The 22518-nt window shown below is 46.0% G+C and overlaps 1 protein-coding gene across 17 annotated transcripts in view; it reads left to right on the forward strand.

The window, feature by feature from the left end:
• The window catches only part of Gon4l (gon-4 like), a 51972-nt gene that overhangs the window by 23920 nt on the left and 5534 nt on the right, over positions 1–22518 (forward strand). For 9 of the 17 annotated variants that reach the window (XM_041655269.1, XM_041655270.1, XM_041655276.1 and 6 more), the window contains 17 exons: positions 457–543; positions 2259–2427; positions 3212–3356; positions 5136–5286; positions 7755–7871; positions 8117–9796; positions 11485–11740; positions 12351–12535; positions 13442–13639; positions 15405–15548; positions 16963–17106; positions 17190–17309; positions 19225–19335; positions 20459–20669; positions 21106–21727; positions 21811–21913; positions 22373–22491. In XM_041655269.1, coding sequence (XP_041511203.1) covers positions 457–543; positions 2259–2427; positions 3212–3356; positions 5136–5286; positions 7755–7871; positions 8117–9796; positions 11485–11740; positions 12351–12535; positions 13442–13639; positions 15405–15548; positions 16963–17106; positions 17190–17309; positions 19225–19335; positions 20459–20669; positions 21106–21727; positions 21811–21913; positions 22373–22491 — 4562 coding nt within the window. Of the gene's footprint in view, positions 1–456; positions 544–2258; positions 2428–3211; positions 3357–5135; positions 5287–7754; positions 7872–8116; positions 9797–11484; positions 11741–12350; positions 12536–13441; positions 13640–15404; positions 15549–16962; positions 17107–17189; positions 17310–19224; positions 19336–20458; positions 20670–21105; positions 21728–21810; positions 21914–22329; positions 22492–22518 lie in introns of those variants that run through there. The other 8 variants (XM_041655279.1, XM_041655280.1, XM_041655277.1 and 5 more) reach the window with 5 other exon arrangements.

The raw sequence follows: 22518 nt of genomic DNA on the forward strand, positions 1-22518 counted from the left end.
AGACTGTTCTCAGTGTCTTGTAACTGTGTCATCTCCTAGCTTCCCACCCCAGCCAAAAGTAAGCAGTGTTGTGAAGTCAGGGATGGCTGTCTTGCTTCCCAGGGAAACCTGAGAGAACAGCATGTCTGTGACCTTGTGCAGACAGGAAAGCAGGTCAGCACCCTGATAATGCCCAGGATCGGGGAATTCAGAGTTGTTGATGATGTGTTCAAACCCAAGTAGCTGACGGTATTAGGTTTTCCTCTTTCAGTCTCAGTCCCTCTGGTTTGAGGTTCAAGTTTGTCCGAGTTTGTAGTTTTGTTCAAAGGAAAATATCTCAGAAATTCCTGCCAAGATCCTACTTTTACTCTAGTTCCTCTGAGAAGCAAGATTCGTGCAGCATGTTTGCAGGCTTCTTGGTCACATCTGTTTCTGCAGAGTCCACATTATCATATGTCAATGCTTTCTTCTTCCCAGCATGTCCAGCTCTTGACACAAATCTACCTTCTCACCACCTCCAACCCCAACCTCAGCTCCGAGGCCAGCACCACCAGAGTGTTTCTGGTAAGGTTCCGTACATCTGTACCGCAGAAGACTTAGTCTGACGTTAGTTTGACAAGTCCTTCTTCACTGGTAATGTTATTCACTGGGTGCAATGTGTATTTCTTCTTCTCTCCTGGATGTGTCTGCTCCCTGTACCTTCTTGTCCTTTGGCTTCCTATGTTTGCGTGATAGAACAGTGAGTCTCAGGAAATGTTTTTACTGGGATTTTAATTGCACTTTCCTCATTTAGGTTTTTTTTTTTTTTTTTTTTGTTTCCTTTGAGACAGTTTCTCATGTAGTCCCAGCAAGCCTCAGACTCACTGTGTAGTTCACCTCATACTTCTGATCGTCCTGACTTTACTGGCAGAGTTACGGATGTGCCCTACAGTGCCCAGTTCGTGGGGTGCTGCGGATATAACTCAGGGCTTGCTGCATGTTGCTCTACTGAGCTCCTCAGCCTTTGACACTTTGATACTTCTGTTGTTAAGGATGTTGAGGTCATGACCTGTTGATTAGGTACAGCTTTAGTTTTTAGTATAGAAGTGCTTTTGTTTATGACATGTTTAAGTGTTTTTAAGATTTAAAAACTTTGATGGATCCTTGCTCCTTCCCATTCTCCCTTTCACTGTCCCCTCCCCCCCCACCCGTTTTTCATTCTTATAGAATTAATAGTGGATCTGTGAAAGGAGATAAGAAAGAACTCTCCATTTGGAGGGTCTCCAGGGTCAAAGCATCCTGGAGAAAACCTTTTTTGTGGGTCCATAGTTTGTTTGCTAATAACCAAAGTTCTTTTTGGTGAATGAGTGTCTTCACTTCTTAATGTAGTCAGAGGACCGTGAGAAAGTTTTCTTTAGATGCACTTGTAAGAAAATTTAAAATAATTAGATTTATTTTATGTGTATGAGTGTTTGCCTTCAAGTATGTATGTCTGTGGGTAACATGCTTGGTTTTTGTCGCGGCCAAAGAGTGTCCCCTCCCCCTGGAACAGGAGTTATGGATGGTTGTAAGCCACCCTGTGCGTGTTGGGAACTGAGCCTGGGTCCTCTACAAGAGCAGCAAATGCTTTTAACTGCTGAGCCATCTTCTAAAACTAGGAGGCGGGTGGGGTAGTCCTCTTTATTTCTAGCACTTTGGTGAAGGAGAAATGAGAACCATGAGCTCAAGGCTCTGGGGCTACACAGTAAGATTCTCTCCAAAAAGAAAGTGTGAGCCGGGCGTTGGTGGCGCACGCCTTTAATCCCAGCACTCGGGAGGCAGAGGCAGGCGGATCTCTGTGAGTTCGAGACCAGCCTGGTCTACAGAGCTAGTTCCAGGACAGGCTCCAAAGCCACAGAGAAACCCTGTCTCGAAAAACCAAAAAAAAAAAAAAGAAAGTGTGTGTGTGTGGGGGGGGGGGGTGTGTGAATCTTATACATCTATTCCCCCAGCGTTGAGTTTAAAATCCAGGTCTTTGAGTATTCTTCTCAATAGCCTTGCTGCTACTTGGAAGGAGAACATGCATGGCAAGAATGCATAATGCTCAGTGTGAGACTTAAAGTATGACAAATGACTGCAGGTCCAGTCTCCGAGTAGCTGAGGGTGAGACAGAGAAGTCGGAATGGAATGCTATCACTTAAGAGAGTTTTCCCTGCCTCTGGTCCTCTAGCAGGCAGGGCCCTTTCCCCTGCAGGGGTTGAGGGCTGTGGAATTAGCTGTCTGGAGTCCTCTCAGATCTCCTTTCTGACCTTTATCCTCAGAAAGAGCTGGGGACCTTTGCAGAGAACTCCGTCGCCCTTCACCAGCAGTTTAACCCCCAGTTTCAGACCTTGTTCCAACCCTGTAACTGGATGGGAGCTATGCAGCTCATTGAAGACTTTACACATGTCAGCCTGGACTGCAGTCCTCAGAAAACCATCAAGAAGACTGGTAGGAGATGCATGTTTGTTATTTTGTTTTGGGTTGGTTTGATTTTGTGATTTTTTTTGATACAAAGTTTCTCTATGTATCAGTCCTGGTTGTCCTGGAACTCACTTAGTAGACCAGGCTGGCCTGAAACTCAAGAGATCCGCCTACCTCTGCCTCCCAGTTGCTGGGATTAAAGGCGAGTGCCAGCACTGCCTGGCTTTTAGCTTCAGGTTTTCGTTTGCAGTGAAAGATGAAAGTCTTTAGTAATATTTTATTTAATTAATTAATTTATTTATTAATTTATTTTTTGGTTTTTCGAGACAGGGTTTCTCTGTAGCTTTGGAGCCTGTCCTGGAACTCCCTTTGTAGACCAAGCTGGCCTTAAACTCAAAGAGATCCGTCTGCCTCTTCCTCCCGAGTGCTGGGATTAAAGGCGTGTGCCACCACTGCCCGGCTTTTAGTAATATTTTATGCATAATTCTTAGGGATGGAGTATGCAGAATATTTATAATTTATGTTTTCTAGGAGAGAAAGGGTAAAAAGATGTCTGAGGATAACAATATATGTGCGCACCGCTAAGTGCCTTATCTTCCTGTCTTGGGGATAAGGTGTTCCACACAAGAAAGGACAAAGGAATCAACATGATTTAGCTCCTGTTAGCCGAATGTTAGGTTGAAATGGCTAAAAACTTGGGGAGTTCAAGGCAGAGAAGAAGATCTCTGCTTGAATGCTAACATGGACTTCTGCACTTTGTGGAGCCCTTGGTCCTTGGACGGTACTTATCACAGATCATCTTTTCCTACAGCCAGTGAATTTCCCTGTTTGCCAAAGCAAGTGGCCTGGATCCTGGCCACAAACAAGGTGTTCATGTATCCAGAGCTCCTTCCAATCTGTTCACTGAAGGCAAATAATCCTCGGGATAAGATCATCTTTACCAAGGCTGAGGACAAGTAAGTGTGCTGTGAGGATGAAAGGAGACACAGGGAAGGGGAGAAAGACGGTTGCTTTCGAAAAGCATAGCGAACGGAGATGTGACCAAGCAGAGCCGTGTAGGCGGACAGAGATGCCACACGTGTCGTGGTATTATTCTTATTATCATTATTATTATTTCCCTTTATGTAATGGGTGTTCTGCCTGCTTGTATATCATATCTGTGTACCATGTGCATAACAGCCACAGAGACCAACAATGGGTGTTGCTGGATTCCCTGGAACTGGAGTTCTCTGCACTGTTGTGAGTCACCATGTGGGTGCTGTAATCTGAGCCCCAGATCCTCTGGAAGAGCAGGCTGTGCTCCTAAGCGCTGACCCCTCTCTCCAACCCTGCCACACATTTTTGAATCATTTAAAAGCGTTGTTTAACCTTTTGTTTATTGGAAAGCCAATCTTAATGTAGTACCGAAAGGAAATACTCAAAGTAAGAGTTTTTAAACTCTTTTCCTCCCTCCCAAAGACATTGGTCCTTGTTCGTTTTACCCCAATGGAGTTTGAGTTCTGATCCTCCTCACCCTCCTAATAGGTCAGAATACAGCTGTGAGCCTTTTAGCCTAGTGTGTGTGGTGCTGGATGTTAAATTCCCTCAGGTCTTGGGTGTGTGCTGGTTACTCTGATTTACCGCCTAGCTCTCTCTTGGAATTTTGATAGAGCTTCAGTAATTCAAGTAATTTTGTCATTTGCTTTTTCAAGCACAACCAGGGGGTGGTAGCCCATGCCCTTAATACTAGTACTTGGGAGGCAGAGGCAGCTCGATCTCTATGAGTTCGAGGCCGGCCTGGTCTTCAGAGACATCCAGGGCTATACAAGGAAACCATGTCTTGAAAGAAAAGAAAAAGAAAAACAAACCACCAGCAACAACAACAAAGAAAAGGCACAAAGGTTTCAAATTGTCATTTAATCCTCTGAGTCATTCATTATTAGTGTCTGAGGCAGACCCTCACGATCCAGTCTCTTATTTGAAAATCCACCTCAGTGAGGATGTCCTTGAACCTTGAACCCTCTTGGCTCTAAAATCCTAAGAGCAGGTTTTTGGTTTTGGGCTTTTCTTGTTTGTTTTTTTTTTTTTTTAAATTTTTTTTTATTTTGAACTTTTCCTCCTTTGCTTTTTATTTAGGTTTGTTTTCTTCTTGTTTGTTTGGGGAGAAAAACAACAGTGTTATTGTGTAGCCTGGACTAGCCTCCAGCTTAAAGCAGTGGTCCTGCCTCAGCCTTTCAACAGGGTTGAGGTTGCAGGAGTGTGCCACCATGCCTGTAGCAGCTTACTCTGTGAGATGTTATGCTTTTTGTTATTGTTTTGAAATGTGACCAGCCCCATTAGTGCTTGACTAGTGCTGGACCACTGGCCCTGATTATGTTATATTTGAAACCAAGCTGGGCGTTCAGTCCAGCGAGTTACATGACAGCCCTTGTTCTCTTGATATAGGGTTGTGCCATGGACCCAGGCTGGTCGGAAATGGCATCTCCTGCCCCAGCCTCCGGTTCTTCTGTGTTGTTATCCCAAGAGTTCACCAAGGATGTTTGCACAGTGAACTTGAAAGCAATTTTATTAACAGTGCTGTGGGAGTGATGTAGGGTCTTCCCTACACCACTGATCCCGTTGTGTTTGCTTTTAAAGTACTCAGTACTCTGTAAATATCTGAAGGTGTGGAAGGCGCTCGTGAAGCATGAGCTGTTTGGAGAGCTCTTTTGAAGAAAGGTCTGTGAAGTTAGGTTGTATCTTTGCTTCTCTCTCAGTCTGCTAGCTTTAGGACTGAAGCACTTCGAAGGCACTGAGTTTCCTAAACCTCTAATCAGCAAGTACCTTGTAACTTGTAAGACCGCTCACCAGCTGACGGTGAGAATCAAGAACCTCAACCAGAACAGAGCTCCTAACAACGTGATTAAAGTGAGTGTTTCCTGCAAGCTCCCCTGTGCCTCCTGCAGAGGAGCACCCATCCCTTTCTCCTCCTTCAGCTCTCCGTGAAGGCAGTGAAGTCCCTCCCAGAGAGGACAGTTTAAAGGACAGTTCTCCCACTGTCTTAGATTAGTTCTAACTTTCCTTTGTAAGACATTCATCCATTAATTTGCTCTGGAGTACCTTCATCTTAGCCTCCCTTTTGGATATTCCCTAGTAAGAAATTATTCAGGCCAAAGGATTCCACAAGTCCTGGACCCTTCTAACCCTCTTGTGTCTCTCTTCCTCTGACGTCCTGCAGGATTCCACAGTCCTGGACCCTTCTAGCCCTCTTGTATCTCCCTTCCTCTGACGTCCTACAGGATTCCACAGTCCTGGACCCTTCTAGCCCTCTTGTGTCTCTCTTCCTCTGACGTCCTGCAGGTCGACAGCATTGCATTTCCAAATCTTCTCCCAGGGCTGCTTTTGTTTTTAATTAAGCCTGTGTCTGTGTGTGGGTGCATGCAATCGTGTGCAATGGTTCAGATCCCTTTAAGTTGCAGTCATGTGCAGTTGTGAGCCACCTGACACAGCTGTAATCCCAGGGGAAAAGGAAGAGGAAGGGGCAGACTGGGATAGTTTCATTTCCAAAGTCAATGGCTGGCTGGAGGTGCTGGTGTACACCTTTAATCCCAGCAGTTGGGAGGCAAAGGCAGGCAGATCTCAGTAAGTTCTATCTCTACCAGCCTGTACATATTGCATGCTCCAGGACAGCCAGGGCTATACAGAGAGATTCCTTTCCACCTGGGCTGACAGCGGTGTGCTGGGAACTCAGTTTGTGGTCCTCTGTGAGAGCTCTTAACCGCTGAGCCAAGGTAAGCCAGGTGTGGTGTCGTAGACCTAACCACTGCACCCATGGGACAGAGAGCCTGGAATTGCTGTGAGTCTGGGTCTATCCACGGCTCTATAACATTATCCTGTTAAGAGGAGAAAAATAAGAAAACAAACAACAGAGAAAAGATTTAAGTAGTTTAAAGGGCCAGGAAGCTTTTTCGAGGCTTTAGTTGTGGAAGTGTTTCATCCCTTTTCCTCGTTGCCCACATTGTTGGAAGGTGATGTGATTACCCCTTCATTACCCAGTAGGTTTATCACTGACTTACTAATCTCAGCCATGGATTCCTGCCCTCCTGCCTTCCTTTCTCTTTCTGACCTCCCTCTTTCCTTCCCTTCTCTTTCCTCCTTCAGTGCTAAGAGTCGAGGAATCACTAAACCACACCCCCAACTCACCTTACTTACTGATGTACTTCCAATTTGTGTATGTGTGTATGTTTAAGATTTGTCGTTTTCTATGTGTATTTGTGTGTGCCTGTGGGCACCGTGTGTGTTCAGGTGCCTGTGGGGGTCAGAAGAGGACATTGGATCTGTGAACTACAGGTACAGATGGGTGTGAGCCGCCCAGTGTGGGTTTTGGAACTGAATCCAGGTCCATGGCAGGAGCAGAAGCATGTTTAATTGCTGAACTGTCTGTCAGTCCCTTGATTGGTTGATTTTTTTTTTTTTAAATCACACTTATTTTTCTTGGTAAGGGCATGTACATGCCACAGTGCACACACGCACACACGAGGTCAGAGGACAACTTGAGAAAGTCTGTTCTTCCTTGTAGCTATGAACTTATGAACTCATTTTTCTCATGCTCAGGCCAACTGCCTGGCCCAGTTATTCTTTTTATTACTTGTTTGTTTGTTTGTTTGAGACAGGAATCTATCTGTGTAGTTCTGGCTGTCCTGGAGCTTGCCATGCAGACCAGGCTGGTCTAGAATTTACTGAGATCTGCCTGCCTTTGCCTCCCAAGTGCTGGGATTAAAGGTGCGCGCCAGCACCTCCAACCCATTGACTCTGGAATTGAAACCGTCACAGTGTGTCTCTTCCTCTTCCTTTCCCTCTGGGGTCACAGTTTTCCCCATCGCGCCTGGTTGGCAGTGTCTTTTCCGCTCACCACTCTTCCTTGGTGAAAGTCGCTTCTGTTAGAGGAAGGTAAGGGCTGTGTGCTCAAGCAAATGTTTAATAAGATTATTGACTTCTTTTTCTGTGTTCCCTACATTTCCAAGTTTCCCTCCAAGGGGTGTCCTTGGGGAAGATAATTTGAGTCTTTTTGTTTGTTTCCAGACAGGGTTTTTTGAGTAACAGCTCTAGTTGTCCTGCAACTCACTTTGTAGACCAGGCTAGACTGGAAGTCCCAGTGATCCCCCTATCTCTCCTCTAAGTGCTGAGATAGTTTTGAGTGTCGGTGATAATCAGGATGGACATTTACATTTATACATTTAATATTTGTGAGACTTTGATTAATTATCGGAATATTGTTTGAGATGCACAGATATCAACATTTATTACGGAGTCATCCCTGTGTGTCAGAAAACCAGCCCTCCTCCCCATTTCCCAGTCTGAACAAATATGACTTTAAAATATGGTTTCTTGCTTAGTTTTATAAGAAGACCAAACAGCTGCCAGTTCTCGTGAGGTGCTGTGAAGAGATCCAGCCACATCAGTGGAAACCGCCCATTGAGAAGGAGGAACACCGGCTCCCATTCTGGCTAAAGGTCTGGCCATCCTTCAACGTCTGCGTGAGGCAGAAGTCCCTAAAAGTTCCTGTAGGAGTTAGATGATAATTTCTGACACAAAATTCAGGAAGGTCATACACTTGGGATGTGGTTTTCCTAGAACACTGCTGCACGGAGAAACCCTTCTCGGGACTGTCTTCTACTAATCCTTAGAGCCCAGAAAGGTCATTCTCTTTCCCCTAGATTCTGACATGTGCTAAATCACAGTGTTTCCGTTTCCTTAGGCCAGTCTGCAGTCCATTCAGGATGAACTTCGGAACATAACTGAAGGCGCTGCAGAAGGAGCAAATGTGACCACAGCCACAGAGAGCGGCACAGATCAGCACTTGGAGAAAGCCGGCCCTGAAGTGGGGGGTGCAAATCGGTACCCATTGCTGATGCCCAAGGGTGTGGTGCTCAAATTGAAACCAGGTTCCAAGCGTTTTTCCAGAAAGGCTTGGCGACAGAAGCGGCCATTGGTCCAGAAGCCCCTCCTCATCCAACCGAGTCCCTGTGTTCAGCCCGTGTTCAACCCTGGGAAAATATCAACCTGGCCAACTCAATCAAAAATCCCTCCAAGCAACAGGGTGGTCCAAATTCCTCATCTGATGCAACCAAACACTGTCTTACAGACACTTCCAGGTTTCCCTCCTGTGGGGGTCAGCGGAGAAGATACTTTTGAGTCTCCTGCAGCACAGCCTGCTGTACCTTCTGGTCCTGAAGTCAGGACCAGCTTCCCCCTGTCTGAGTCTCAGACATCACTGCCTTCTTGTTCTGCACCCAAAATAATGCTACCCTCGCTTGCCCCTTCGAAATTTCGAAAGCCGTATGTGAGGCGGAAGCCCACAAGAAGAAAAGCGGCCAAGGTTTCTCCTTGTGTGAAACCTGCCCCCATCATCCACTCCACACCTGTCATCTTCACGGTTCCTGCCACCACAGTGAAGGTTGTAGGCCTAGCCAGTGGCTGTAACGTTATCCAGCCCGTTAGTGCAGCCGTGGCCCCAAATCCGCAGACCATTCCTATCACCACTCTCCTGGTTAACCCTTCCTTCCCCTGCCCGTTAACCCAACCACTCGTGGCCTCTTCCATCTCACCCTTAATTGTTTCTGGCAATCCTCTGACTCTTCCTGTACCATCTATTCCTGAAGATAAGGCTAAAGCGAACTTGGGTATTGCTGATGGAAAAAATGCTCCTCAAAACTCTGAGTCCACATTGAAAACCCAGGAACTAACTCCCCTCTGTGCTGCTGTCTTCTCCAAAGAGGAGCGTCGGCCATGGCGTCTCTCATCCAGTCCAGAATGCCAGGGCGCATCGTCTGAATCGAGTGCCCATGGCTGGACGGGGGTGAAAATAGAACAGGTTGGGCAGGCTTTAGAGCCGTTGTCTCCCAGTCTTCAGGAATCTCTGAACTGTGCACCAAAGGGTTTAGAAGAAATGGTGAAGATAGAAGCTGAGGACTGTGTGGAGGAAATCTCTGTTAACTTCCCGGGGGAGAAAGTGAAAGAAGAACGCTCTGTGGAAGCCGACAGTGGCTGCCCTCAGGAGAAGCTGAGTAGTGCTCTAGAGATGAGAAAAGACACAGTCCTGCAGAAGGAGGAGACTCAGCCCGCTAAATCCCTTTCTGTGTCGCAAGACCCGCCCGATGAGGGGCGCACAAGTGGAGTTGGAAGCAAAGGATTACCAAAAAGCACTCCGTCCTCCATGGAGCAGGACATGATGCTTAGCAGTCCTCCAGGGAAGCCTGAGGATTCAGCCAGTGCTGAGGGTCAGTCTGTGGGGACCCCAGCAGGACCAGACACTGGAGGAGAGAAAGATGGGCCTGAGGAAGAAGAGGAGGATGACTTTGATGACCTCACCCAAGATGAAGAAGATGAACTGTCATCAGCTTCTGAGGAGTCTGTGCTGTCTGTCCCGGAGCTCCAGGTAAGAACCAGAGTAGTTGCAAGTATATGCGGACTCAGTACAATGTTCCTTTGTATGTTATAGTCATAAAGTGTCCTTTGACTTGTGATTGCATTATGGAACATAATTTAGAGACTTGTGACGTGCTATGGAAAGGGGACATTCTCTTTGGGTTGTGCATATTTCATTGTCAGTTTGAATCGCTTGAGCATACTTTATTTTTCTATTTTTGCATTTATTTTATTTATTTGGGTATGTGCATAATATGGCATGTGTATAGAGGTCAGAGGACCAGGAGGAGGTGGTTATCTCCTTCCATCATGTGGGACCCAGGAATTGAGCTCAGAATGTCAGGCTTGACAGCTGTTGTCTGTACCTGTTGACCCATCTCATTGACCCCTTGAGCATACTTTAAATATCAGACAAACCAACAGCAAAGCTCATAGCACGGGGGCTATAGGTAAAATGACACCTGTTGCCTACCTTAATGGCTTGAGTGCATTCCCTGGGGTCACGTGGTGTATGGAGAGAACTGATTTCTATAACTGATTCTCTGGGCCCCTCCCATGGGTTCCACAGCATGCATGGACCCCCAGCGAATGTATACAGACATAGATAAACGAGATTTAAAAAAGAAAAAACAAACCAACAACAACAACAAAATGCATGGTGGGGAAAAGATGGCTCCACAATTAAGAACAGCTTCTGTCCCTGCACTAGTATTGCAGGTCTTTAATCACAGCACTCAGGATTAGCGCAGGTAGACGAGTTCACGGTCAACCTGATGCAGAGCATGAATCCCAGTACTGCCTTTTACTGCATTTCAGAAATCCTGTCTAAAACAAACCACCAACCCGAACAAAAGAACACTTGTTCCTTTTCCATAAGACCCTGATTTGCGTCCTCACCTACCTGGCTTCTCACTATCTACAGTAACTTCAGTTTCAGAGGATCGTGTACCCTCTTCAGGCCTTTGTAGGCAGGTGGTATTCAGGTATACATGTAGGCAAAGCTCTTATACTCATAATAATGTAATGATTAAAAAAAGTTTAGCTGGGGGCTGGAGAGATGGCTCAGCGGTTAAGAGCATTGCCTGCTCTTCCAAAGGTCCGGAGTTCAATTCCCAGCAACCACATGGTGGCTCACAACCATCTGTAGTGAGGTCTGGTACCCTCTTCTGGCCTGCAGACAGAATATTGTATACATAATAAATAAATATTACAAAAAAAAAAAAGAAAAAGTTTAGCTGGGCCCTTCTGTTAGTACCAGCACTTGGGAGGCAGAGGAAGGTGGGTCTCTCTGAATTTCAGGCCAGCCTGGTCTACAGACCTAGTTCTTGGGCAGCCAAGGCTATACAGAGAAACCCCATCTTACAATACAAAGCAAAATTTAAATAGCTCTTAAGAACTAGAGGAATAGGTATGTAATCGAGCATGTAGTTGTCATGCGCAAGGCCCTGATTCCATCCCCAACCCTTCAGAAAGGAAGCAAATAACAACACCCAACAAGGAGAGAGAGGGGTGGGGGAGAGAGTTAAAAACCTCCTAGGTATGGGTCATGTCCTGCCTGTCCCTGTCCCCAGTGCCCTCAGACTTCTCCAGTCCAGAGTGGTGGCCCTGCTTTACCTTAGATCCTCCTGACCCTGCTCCTGTACTTCAGCTCTGTGAGCTGCTAGGAGCCCTTGTAAACAGTCTTTGGGGTGCATTTAGGAAACAATGGAGAAGCTGACGTGGCTGGCTTCTGAAAGGAGCATGAGTCAGGAGGGTGAGTCTGAGGAAGAGAACTCCCAGGAGGAGAACTCTGAGCCAGAAGAAGAAGAGGAAGAGGAGACAGAAGGGATGGAAGCCTTGCAGAAAGAGGATGAAGTGAATGATGGAGCAGTTGGAGATGCTGCTGAGAAGCCCCCTTCTACCTTGGCCTCACCCAAGACTGCTCCAGAAGTAGAGACCAGCATAACCCCACCAGGTGAGTGCAGCTGACCCTCTCAGGACAAGTCTCCCTTGGCTGCAGTGCCCAGGGGACAGTGTGCACAGTGTGCAGTTTACAGAGTCCCCGAGTAGCCAGGAGGCTCCTTTCTCTCTCCGCAGCTTTCCTTCCCCAAACTGAATAGGTTGGCGCCTTTGAAACACAAAAGACAGAAAGTTAGAATCTCTTCAACACTTCATTTACATGAAGTCACTCTGTTTTATTTGTGGTTCTTGCCTCCTCTGTTCTTGAAGTTATGAACTGTTTGGCTTTCATGCTTACTCCTTAAACTTCTCTGTTTTGAGGCCGGGTCTTACTGCATAGCTCAGGCAGTGTTGTTTGTTACAGTGCCTTTCCCCATTGTAATGTCATTGTACACTGGCATGGGACTGGGTGTTCCAGCTGCAGTCCTCAGTGTTCTCGCCTCCCCAGCACTTCGCAGCTCTCTTTGCTAGCTGGCTATGCCTATGCAAGGAGGCAGGATTGTTTTGTCTTCCATTTTCTGGCTATTCTTTTCCAAGTTGTGCATAACTGTAAGGGATGAGTGCACTTATGGTGGGTTGCATATTTATAAGGATTGAGAAACATTTTTTTTCACATGTACTCCAAGGAGACAACACCAAAACTGCTGGAAAAAGCCGAAGCGGTCATCGAGCTCGGAACAAACGGGGAAGTCGGGCTCGGGCCAACAAGGATACCGCCAAACTTTTGTTGCTGTATGATGAGGATATTCTTGATCGGGACCCCCTCAGGGAACAGAAGGACCTGGCCTTTGCCCAGGCTTACCTCACCAGGGTAGGCAAACAGCTAATTCTTTAGTTTTTAATGCCCATCTGTGTGCACGTGGCTGCTGCTGCTCTGGAGGAGATGTTGTGAACTGGAAATGTACCTAAGCAGGTCGCCCAGCAGGAAGTGTTCTTCTAGCCTTGGACTGGCTTGGTCCAGCACAGTCAGAACTAAGGTTTTTCCTTACATGCATAATAGGTTTTGTGTCTGCCTTGTTTGCTTGCATTTACCACAGAGTTAGTTCTCTTAGAGACCCGCAAGGGGCTCCAGAGTTCAGCCTCAGTGCCCTTATCCTCAACCCATCTCTCTTTCAACCAGGGATTAGGGAAATGGTGATACTGCTGTCCGCAGTGCCATGTTGTGAGTTCATAGATTGGGTTGACTGCTACCGTTAGTGAGCGTTTAGTGAAAAGAATGGCAGGTAGTATGTAGCCTGGTGTGCTAATCTCGAGATTGTACACCCTGGACTTTTGTTGTCTCTTGCGACCCTGTGTAGCTGCTTGCTTCTCAGTTAATCATCCGGCAGGGCGCTTAGCTGATGCAGCTGCTTGTGTTGCTGCTGCTGTCTGCTGTTATTAACATTCTAAGTTTGGGTATTAATGTACCTGGTATGACCTGTATTAGAATCCAAAAATTCCTCTTATTAGGTTATATTTGGGACTCATGTCATGAAGGCAATCTTAGGAATCCTTAGTTTTGTGACTCTAATCTCAAGAAAATACAGGTTGTCCAGTTGCCCCTCAGAGAAAAGCAAGTCTGCCTTGCTGCTTGTTCTGTGTCCTTTGTCAACCTCAGGTCAGGGAGAGCCTCTGAAGGCTAACTCTTAGAACTGTGACCGTGACTCTTTCTCCTGTGCCCTTGCGTGTTCTGGAGGCCCAAGGAAAGGATGTTGACTATTGGAAGTCTTGTATGTAGGTGCGAGAAGCTCTCCAGCATATCCCTGGCAAGTATGAAGATTTCCTTCAAGTCATCTATGAGTTTGAGTCAAGTACCCAGAGGCAGACTGCTGTGGATCTCTACAAAAGCTTGCAAACTCTACTCCAAGACTGGCCTCAGCTCTTGAAGGACTTTGCTGCTTTCCTGCTTCCGGAACAAGCCCTGTCCTGTGGACTAGTAAGTAGAGACGCAAAGTCCGCACAGCAGACTCTAGCTCAGAGGCAGACAGGGCTTGAATACAGCTGAGTCACATAGTTCCAGTCTTCTGATTCTTTCAGGTCACCTCAACCCATTTCACAAAGTCTTCTCAGGTCTTCCTCTTTCCAGTTCTGTCCTCCCGTCTGTTTACAAAGTGTTTTCTGTAGTACCAGTAGAGACCTCCATAAGTCATATTCTTCCCTCTCTCCTCACTGGAGAATAGTATTTTTTTGGGTTCCTCCCCCTCCCCCCTTTTTTAAAACAGAGTCTCTGTGTAGCCTTGGCTGGCCTGGAACGCACAGTGTAGACCAGGATAGCTGTGACCTCTTCAGTGCTGGCATTAAAAGGTGTGCACCACTATGTCCCAGCTCTTTCCTTTACTGAATATTTGTTGAGTGTCAGGCAAACACATAGATGCTATGACTGTAGTACTTAAAAAAATTAAGATTTCTGCCTTCTAAGAGGTTTCATTTTCATGAATAAAGTCTGTAAAATATGTAGATTATAAAAATAGTCACATATGTCATACATAATCCTTTATGGTACTTTATAGAACACTAGAGTAGATCAGTAAACTGAGGCAGAAGGATTGCTGCTGCTTCATGGCCAGTCTAGGATTCACATGTTTTCAATATCCTGGGGGACATAATGAATTCCTGCCCTTAAAAAAATTAATTAATTAAAGCAAAAATTTGAAGGCTAAGAGTTGAAATGGGAGGAACGGCAAATTGGGCATGGCCGCTCCTACTTGTTCTTGTACTTGAAAGGCAGAGACAGAAGGGGACGGATGGAGACCGGAGGGAGGGAGAAGGAGCAGAAGTCAGTCGTAGACTTCCTGTTCCAGTGGGTAGCAATAGGAGTGAAGGGAATTATCACGGCGTTCTCATAGATTTGTGAGCATTTGATGGTTAATTGTGAATAAAATGTCCACCTTCATTCTGGCATCTTTGTGATGATTGAATGAATGCATGTGCAAAATAATTTTCAGGGCTGGAGAGATGTCTCTGAGGTTGAGAGCACTGGCTGCTCTTCCAGAGGTCCTGAGTTCAATTCCCAGTAACAACATGGTGGTTCACAGCCATCTGTAATGAGATTTGGTGCCCTCTTCTGGCGTCCGAGCATACATGCAGGATGAATACTGTATACTTTATAAATACAGATTTATTAAAAAAAATAATTTGTAGACTCTGAAGTTCCACAGAGTTTGAGTATTTGATTTTATTATTTGTAAAATAAATACAAAACAACTTGATAACAACTTGATATATAATTATCTCCTTTACTTACTTGTTGAGACAATTCTCATGTGTACCCCACACTGGCCTTGATCCTAGAATCCTCTTGTCTCAGTCTCCTACTGTTATGCAAGAGATGCTTCTGTTAAGTCACTCATTCGCATCTTAATTCTTAGGATCCCACATTTCCACAATTGGCTGTTAAGATTTTAAATACTTTTTTTTTTTTTTTTTTTTGGTTTTTTGAGACAGGGTTTCTCTGTAGATTTGGGGGCTGTCCTTGAACAAGCTCTTGTAGACCAGGCTGGCCTCGAACTCACGGAGATCCACCTGCCTCTGCCTCCCAAGTACTGGGATTAAAGTCATGCACCAACACCGCCCGGCCAAGATTTTAAATAGAATTCAGTCATAACCTGAGCCTCTGGCCCATTGTTTAGTTCTTCTCAGGCCCTTCAAGTTCTGATCCAGCCGTGTACTGATTCCTTTCCTGTCTTCCTTCCATTTGGTAGTTTGAGGAGCAGCAAGCTTTTGAGAAGAGTCGTAGATTCCTGCGGCAGCTGGAGATCTGCTTTGCAGAGAACCCTTCCCAGCACCAGAAGATTATCAAGGTCCTGCAAGGCTGTGCAGATTGCCTTCCTCAGGATACCACTGAGGTACTCCGTCTGCCTATTTATTCATGTGTATGAGTGTTTTATGTGCATGTCTACATGTGTGCCACATGCGGGCCTGGTGCCTGCAGAGGTTAGAAGAGGACATTGGATTATTTGGAAGTTGAGTTACAGATGGTTGTGAACTACAATCTTGTCCTGGGAACCTAGACTGGGTCCTTTGCAAGAGCAGTAGGTCCTCTTAACTTCTGAGCCCTCTCTCGCCCCTTTTCATCGTCCTTTCTCTCTCTGCCTAATGTATTCTCTATCTTTTCCCTCTGGAGTATCATAAACTCAGGCAGAAAGCATGTTTCCTACTTCGCTATAGTCTGAAGCCCAGGGACATGGAAGAATGGCTCCTGGACTCCAGAGCCTGACTGGTCCTCACAAGCTCTGTAGCCGTCAGTACACTGGAAGGGGTTTGGAAGACAGTGGGTGGGTGAGGAAGGCTTCGGACTCCTCATTTGTTTCTTCAAGAGACCAGTAAGGCAGGAATGGAAAGTAGTGTCACTGGGAATTGCATTTATGATGGGTATACCTCCTCCCCACCCGACTCCCACCTTTGTAGAAGCAAGCAGGGAAATAAATGCTTTACAATTTTTAGCTATCAAAGTAGTGGCACATACCTTTAATCTCAGCATGCAGGAGGCAGAGGCAGGTGGATCTCTGTGAGTCCCAGCCCAGCCTGGTCTACAAAGAAAGTTCCAGGACAACCAGGAGTACACAAAGAAAGCCTGTCTTGAAAACATTAGAATGGGCCAATGAGATGGCTAGGTGATAAAGTTGTTTGCTGCCAAACCTGTCTGATGTCTTTATTCTTTAGGAACAAAAATTGGGAGTCTGATATTGGGGTAATAACCTGAATGTCCAGAGAAGCAACCAGTTACCTCCTCTATCTCTCTTGTCCCTCCATTCAGAACGGCCTAGACCCTCTCTAAGTCTTGCCCTTTACATCATCTGTCCTCATCCTCCAAAACATCAAAGATTAATTTTGGTCAGTTAGTAGCTAGTTCTGCTCTCTGTTTCAAAACAAACTTTATCGTCAGTCTTGGGAGTATCAGAATGCAATCAAGATATCACAGAACACCTGATGATAAATTCAATCCCTGGGGCTCCTGTGGGAACTGACTATCTTTCCTAGGTATGTACTGGCCTCTGTGCACTGACTGCTAAGCCATAGATCTGAGTTTGATCCTTGGGAGTCCTTGACTTCCATAGGTGTGCAGTAGCATGCATACATCCACACACAGACACACAGACCAAACAAATAACAAATAAATCCTTGTAATCGAAAAATAAGAAACTTTTAAAAAAGCTTTGTTGCCTATAGAAGGCAGACTATTGATTCATTTGGGATTGGTTTGACTGCAGTCTAGGAAGATTCTCCAGATGTCTTCTTAGCCTTCCTAATTTTCCTCAGCTTAAGACACAGATGTGGCAGCTCCTCAAAGGCCATGACCACCTACAGGATGAGTTCTCCATCTTTTTTGATCATCTGCGCCCAGCAGCTAGTCGGATGGGTGACTTTGAAGAGATCAACTGGACTGAAGAGAAAGAGTATGAGGTACAGGCCCTGAGGTTGTCAAGGGGAAGGCTGTCTGCGGGAGGGTTTGGCCAGTCTGGCTAGTACCACCAATTCTTGTTTAGTTTGATGGCTTTGAAGAAGTGATCCTCCCTGATGTAGAAGAGGAAGAGGAACCTGCTAAGGTGTCCACAGCCTCAAAGAGCAAGAGGAGAAAGGAGATTGGGGTCCAGAATCATGATAAGGTATATTTGGGAAATATCTGCTTTTCATGAATCAAGCTTTGGATTAACTCTGCATATATCCATGTTGTAAATAGGATAGCTCACAGTATTAAGGTTGGAGATGCTCACGGGGAACAACCCAAAGGTGAGGCTGCTGTGGAGAACCTAGGAGACTTCATTAGAAGGAATCATAGCCCTGCATGATGCCACGTACTTATAATTTCAACATTTTGAGTCTGAGGCAGGGGTATTGCTGCAAGTTCAAAGCTAGCCAGGGCTAGCTATATGATGAAACCCTATCTCAGAAAAGGGAACAAAACAAAACAGATTGTAGTTCATGCTTTTCTCCCTAGCTCAGTGCTACCCTTTTTCTTACCTTTGGGTTTTAATTTTTTAATTTTGCCCATGGAAGGAAATAGAGCCCTCTAATGATAGACGTAGCAGTTGCGTTACTATGTGGCACCATGTAGATTATTAATTAGCTCGTGTAATTTTCATAGTAATTCTGAGGAAAGCTTTATTTATGTGACTAAAGAGCCAAGACAAGCCAATGCCAGAGTGACTTTGTCAGGTGTCCATGCTGGGACACTGACATGGTGGCTTAGTTTTAGCTCTAGAGTCTGCTCATCCTCGGTACCAGAAAGAAGAGCCTTGACCAGTGGGTAAAAGTTCTTGACTCCAAGCCTGATGACGAGAGAGTTTGGTCACCAGACCCATATGGTCAGGCTGTTCTCTGACCTCCATACATATGGTATGACGAGCATGTATGTACATATAATGTAGTAAAAAAATATAGATGTATTGATTTTAGAGAAAAATTTGTGTTTAGGAATATATCTGTGGAGTTCAGGTGCCCAGAGATCTGAAGAAGGTGTATGATCTCCTAGAACTGGGGTAAAGGGTGGTTTATGCGCCTCCTGATTTGGGGTCTCCTGAATTCAAGTCCTATGCAAGAGCAATACATAATTGCCCTTACTATTGAACTACCTCTTCAGCCTCCAATATTTTTAAAGATGATGATAATTTGAAATAGAGACTCTTCTGTAGCCCTGGCCTTGGAACTATGTAAACCAAGGTTGACCTCAGTGTCATGCTAGGATTAAGGCATGGGCCATTTTTTTTAAGTTTAAAAATTTACATTTACATACTTTGTGGGAGAGAGTGGGGGCTACACATGTGCCACTGGACATTTGGATACCAGGGATTAAATTCAGGTCCTCATGCCTCTAGCCACTGAGTCATCTCACTTGCCCAAAGAGGCAGTTTTCTCGTTGTTTTGTGTTTTTGTTTTTCTGAGACAGGATTTCTCTTTGTAGCTCTAGCTGTTCTAAAACTCACTCTATTGACCAGGCTGGCCTCGAACTCAGAGATGCACCTGCCTCTGCCTCCCAAGTGCTGGGATCAAAAGTGTGTCTTGGCTTTATTAAGAGTCTCTATACAAAGGGAGACAGAAAGTCAGTAATCTGGATCTTACCTTGGAGATCTCCAGTGCATTTTCTCAAAGTCTGAGTTATGTCTGTCTGAGGCTTGTGAGCTGCTAGGATGCTGCTTTCTTTGGATCACTGTGGGTTCTTTGAGGATTCACAACAGGCTGAAGTCAAGATTGGGTCAGTGACCTCCAGGGTATTAGATGGTCCATTAGAAAAAGGGTGGGAGGGCTGGAGAGATGGCTCAGTGGTTAAGAGCATTGCCTGCTCTTCCAAAGGTCCTGAGTTCAATACCCGGCAACCACATGGTGGCTCACAACCATCTGTAGGGAGGTCTGGCGCCCTCTTCTGGCCTTCAGGCATACAGACAGAATATTGTATACATAATAAATAAATAAATAAATATTAAAAAAGAAAAAGAAAAAGAAAAAGGGTGGGAGGGACATTCATAACTAAGGCCTCTCAACGCAGCTGTTTCTTGTTTCTAATCAAGTTGGGGTATTTTGTAGGAGACTGACTGGCCTGAAGTGGCCAAGGACTGCTCCTGTTCCTGCCATGAGGGAGGTCCTGATTCTAAGCTGAAGAAAAGCAAGAGGAGAAATTGTCATTGCAGCAGCAAGGTGAGGCAGGTGCTTGGTGTGCTGGGACTGCCTAGGCCATACTGTGCAGGTGCTCGTTTCTTGTGGTTTTGTTTTTGTTTTTGTTTTTGAGATAAGGTCTCTCTACATAGCCCAGGCTGTCTTCATACTCACCATGTAGATGAGGCTGGCCTCAAACTCAAAGACATATAGCCTGGCTATATTCTGCCCTGCTATAGGCCAAAGCAACTTTATTCATTAACCAATAAGTATAACACATATACAGAAGGACCTCCCACACCATCAGGTTATTTGGACTAATGGCTTAGCAGAGTAAAGCCAGGTGGGAAATCAGAACAGAGATTGAGAGAAAAAGTAGGCAGAGTCAAAGAGATGCTATGTAACTACTGAAGGAGATAGACACCGGAACTTTACCTGGTAACCCACAGCCTCGTGGCAATATACAAAATAATAGAGATGGGTTAATTTAACATGTAAGTGCTAACTAGGAATTTATGCATAAGCCATCGGTCAAGCAGTATTGGAATTAATATAGTTTCTGTGTGATTATTCGGGTCTGGGTTGCCAGAAAACCAGTCTTATTAACTCTTATATCTTACATCTTAACCCATAATTTTTGTTTGTGTTAGCCACGTGGCTTGATAACTTTATCAGCAAGGCATTCTCGTCTTGCTTCCTCTGTGTCTGGGTGACAGCTGCAGACTGACTCCTCTTCCGAGAACTCTCCTGTTCTTGTCACCCCGCCTATACTTCCTGTCTGGCTACTGGCCAGTCAGCGTTTTATTAAAAGAAAGTGACAAATCTTTACAAAGTACAAGACCATTATCCCACAGCACTACAGTTACATTTTTGCAAGTTTTTAAAGAGAGTCTTTGATTTGAATATGGTGGTCCACCCTTGTAATCATAGCACTTTACAGGCAGAGACAAGAAACTGGGAAATAAGACCCTATATAGCATGTTCCAGGCAGCCAGGGCTACATAGAGACCCTGCCTCAACAACAACAACAAAAATAAAACAACAGCAAGAAGTGTGGCTGGAGAGACTGCTTAGCAGTTGAGAACCTGTGAGCGAAACAGAGTGAGTTGTTGTCAGAACAAATGCAGTCCTCGTGAGTAAGACCAGAACATTGTCACCCTTGCAGGTTTGTGACAGCAAATCTTATAAGAGCAAGGAGCCCCTGGAGTTGGTGGGTAGTAGCCCCCTTCAAGAGGCAAGTTCTCTGCCTGCAACTAAGGAAGGAGGTCAAGGCAAGGACATGTTGTTAGAGGAAGCTCTGGAGGAGCAGGAGAGTATTGATGTGACCCAGATTAGGACTGGCAGGACCACCAGAAAGGGAGAGACACCCACTCCAGGTAAGTAACCTGACTTCAAGCTATGCCTTTCCCTCTTTTTCCACACTGCAGGAAACTGGATGAGCCTAGCTCAAACACCTTTCCAGGGATGCGCTGACACTTTGTCATGAAAACATGGAGATCCCTTTTCCCTTCCTTCTCACGTAGTTAAAAGATTTTGTTAAAATGCCAGGCAGTGGTGGCACATACCTTTAATCCCTGCACTTGAGATACAGGGGCAGGCACATCTGTTTCAGGCCAGCTTGGTCTACAGAATGAGTTCCAGGATAGCCAGGGCTAAATTGTCTCAACATTCCTCAAGTCTTCTCCTTCCCATTAGCTTTCTAAGAACCGTGCCCTCCTTTGCTGCGTGACTTCATCACTTCCCCGTCTTTCCAGTAGCTCCCCAGTGGTTGTGGTTTTTGGTGTATCCCCTGATCCCCATGTTCCTCCTAAGCAGGGTCGACAGTCGGGAGTACCTTGCTGTGCTCTGCAGAAGTGACTCTCGTGGAGCGACCCTTGGAGGGCTTAACCCTCTGCTCACCAGAGACTCCCGGGCTTCCTCCTCAGACTGGAGTTGAACTCTCCTCTGTCAGGAGAGACCAGGCTGGGCCTGAAGTTGTCTCCTGCCTTGACACATCCACCATACTTCCCAAAGAGGGCGAGGACATGAAGTCTTTTGCTAATTCAGAGACTATTGTGCCGCTCCCAGATGCATCAGAAACTGAAAAACTGCCAAGCACTGTGGAGATCCCCGCTTCCCTCCCCAGTCCTGTTTCCTCAAGGACCAGAGACACAGGGAGAAGACACACATATGGAAAAGTCTGTACTCAGAGCTGGCTACATGAGAGCCCAGTGGAGGCAGAGACAGCCCATATGGTGGCTCCTGTCTGTGGAACTTCATCAGGAGTTGGTGCCTCAGAGATCACGCCCAAAGCTGCCAGCGGGGTCATAGCTGAAGATAGCGGAACTCAAGGCAAAGGTCCAGAGGGGGGTCTGCCAAAAGCCTCAGAAGCTACTGTCTGTGCCAACAACAGCAAGGTCAGCTCCACTGGGGAGAAGGTGGTATTGTGGACAAGGTAGGTAAAGACAAGCTGTGTTTGCAGAGTGTAACACAGGTCCAAAGTGATCCTCAGGCCTAACTATGCTGCCTGGCTTTCAGGGAGGCTGACCGAGTGATTCTCACCATGTGCCAGGAGCAGGGCGCACAGCCCCACACCTTCAGCAGCATCTCCCGGCAACTGGGGAACAAGACCCCTGTTGAGGTGAGGTGGGGCGGGTCACAGGGTGATGGGGAACGAAGGCGGGAGAATGGGACCAATGGGGTTTACAGTCATAAGGAACTTTTAAGGCAACAACTGGTTCTTTTAAAGCTTGGCTGAGGAAAGGCTTGGCCTGTCAGTGTAGTGGGTTTCTGTTGTTTTCTTTGGAGATGATTTTCACTATGTCCCTGGCTGCCCTTGAATAATGTAGATCAGGCTGGCCTTGTACTCAGGAATCCTCCTGATTGCTGGAATTAAGGTGTGTACCGTATCACCGAGTCTTGTTACCAGGGAAGACTGTTCTGTTTGTGGCATTCGCCTGTTTCTACAGAAGACACAACCTTGCTCTGTATAATAAGTGGGTGCCAAGTTCATTTAAGCAGACTGGAACCGTGAGCCCAACCCCTTTCCTTTGCTAGGTTTCCCACCGTTTCCGAGAACTCATGCAACTCTTCCACACAGCCTGTGAGGCCAGCTCTGAGGATGAGGATGATGCCACCAGCACCAGCAATGCAGACCAGCTCTCTGACCGTGGGGACCTGCTGTCTGAAGAAGAGCTGGATGAATGACACCCTGGGAAGGTATGGGTTTCATCTGCCAAGACCAAC

Source organism: Microtus oregoni, unplaced genomic scaffold (assembly GCF_018167655.1).
Source record: "Microtus oregoni isolate MIOR12 unplaced genomic scaffold, Mior012 000007F_ref0000211, whole genome shotgun sequence".
NCBI lineage: Eukaryota > Metazoa > Chordata > Mammalia > Rodentia > Cricetidae > Microtus > Microtus oregoni.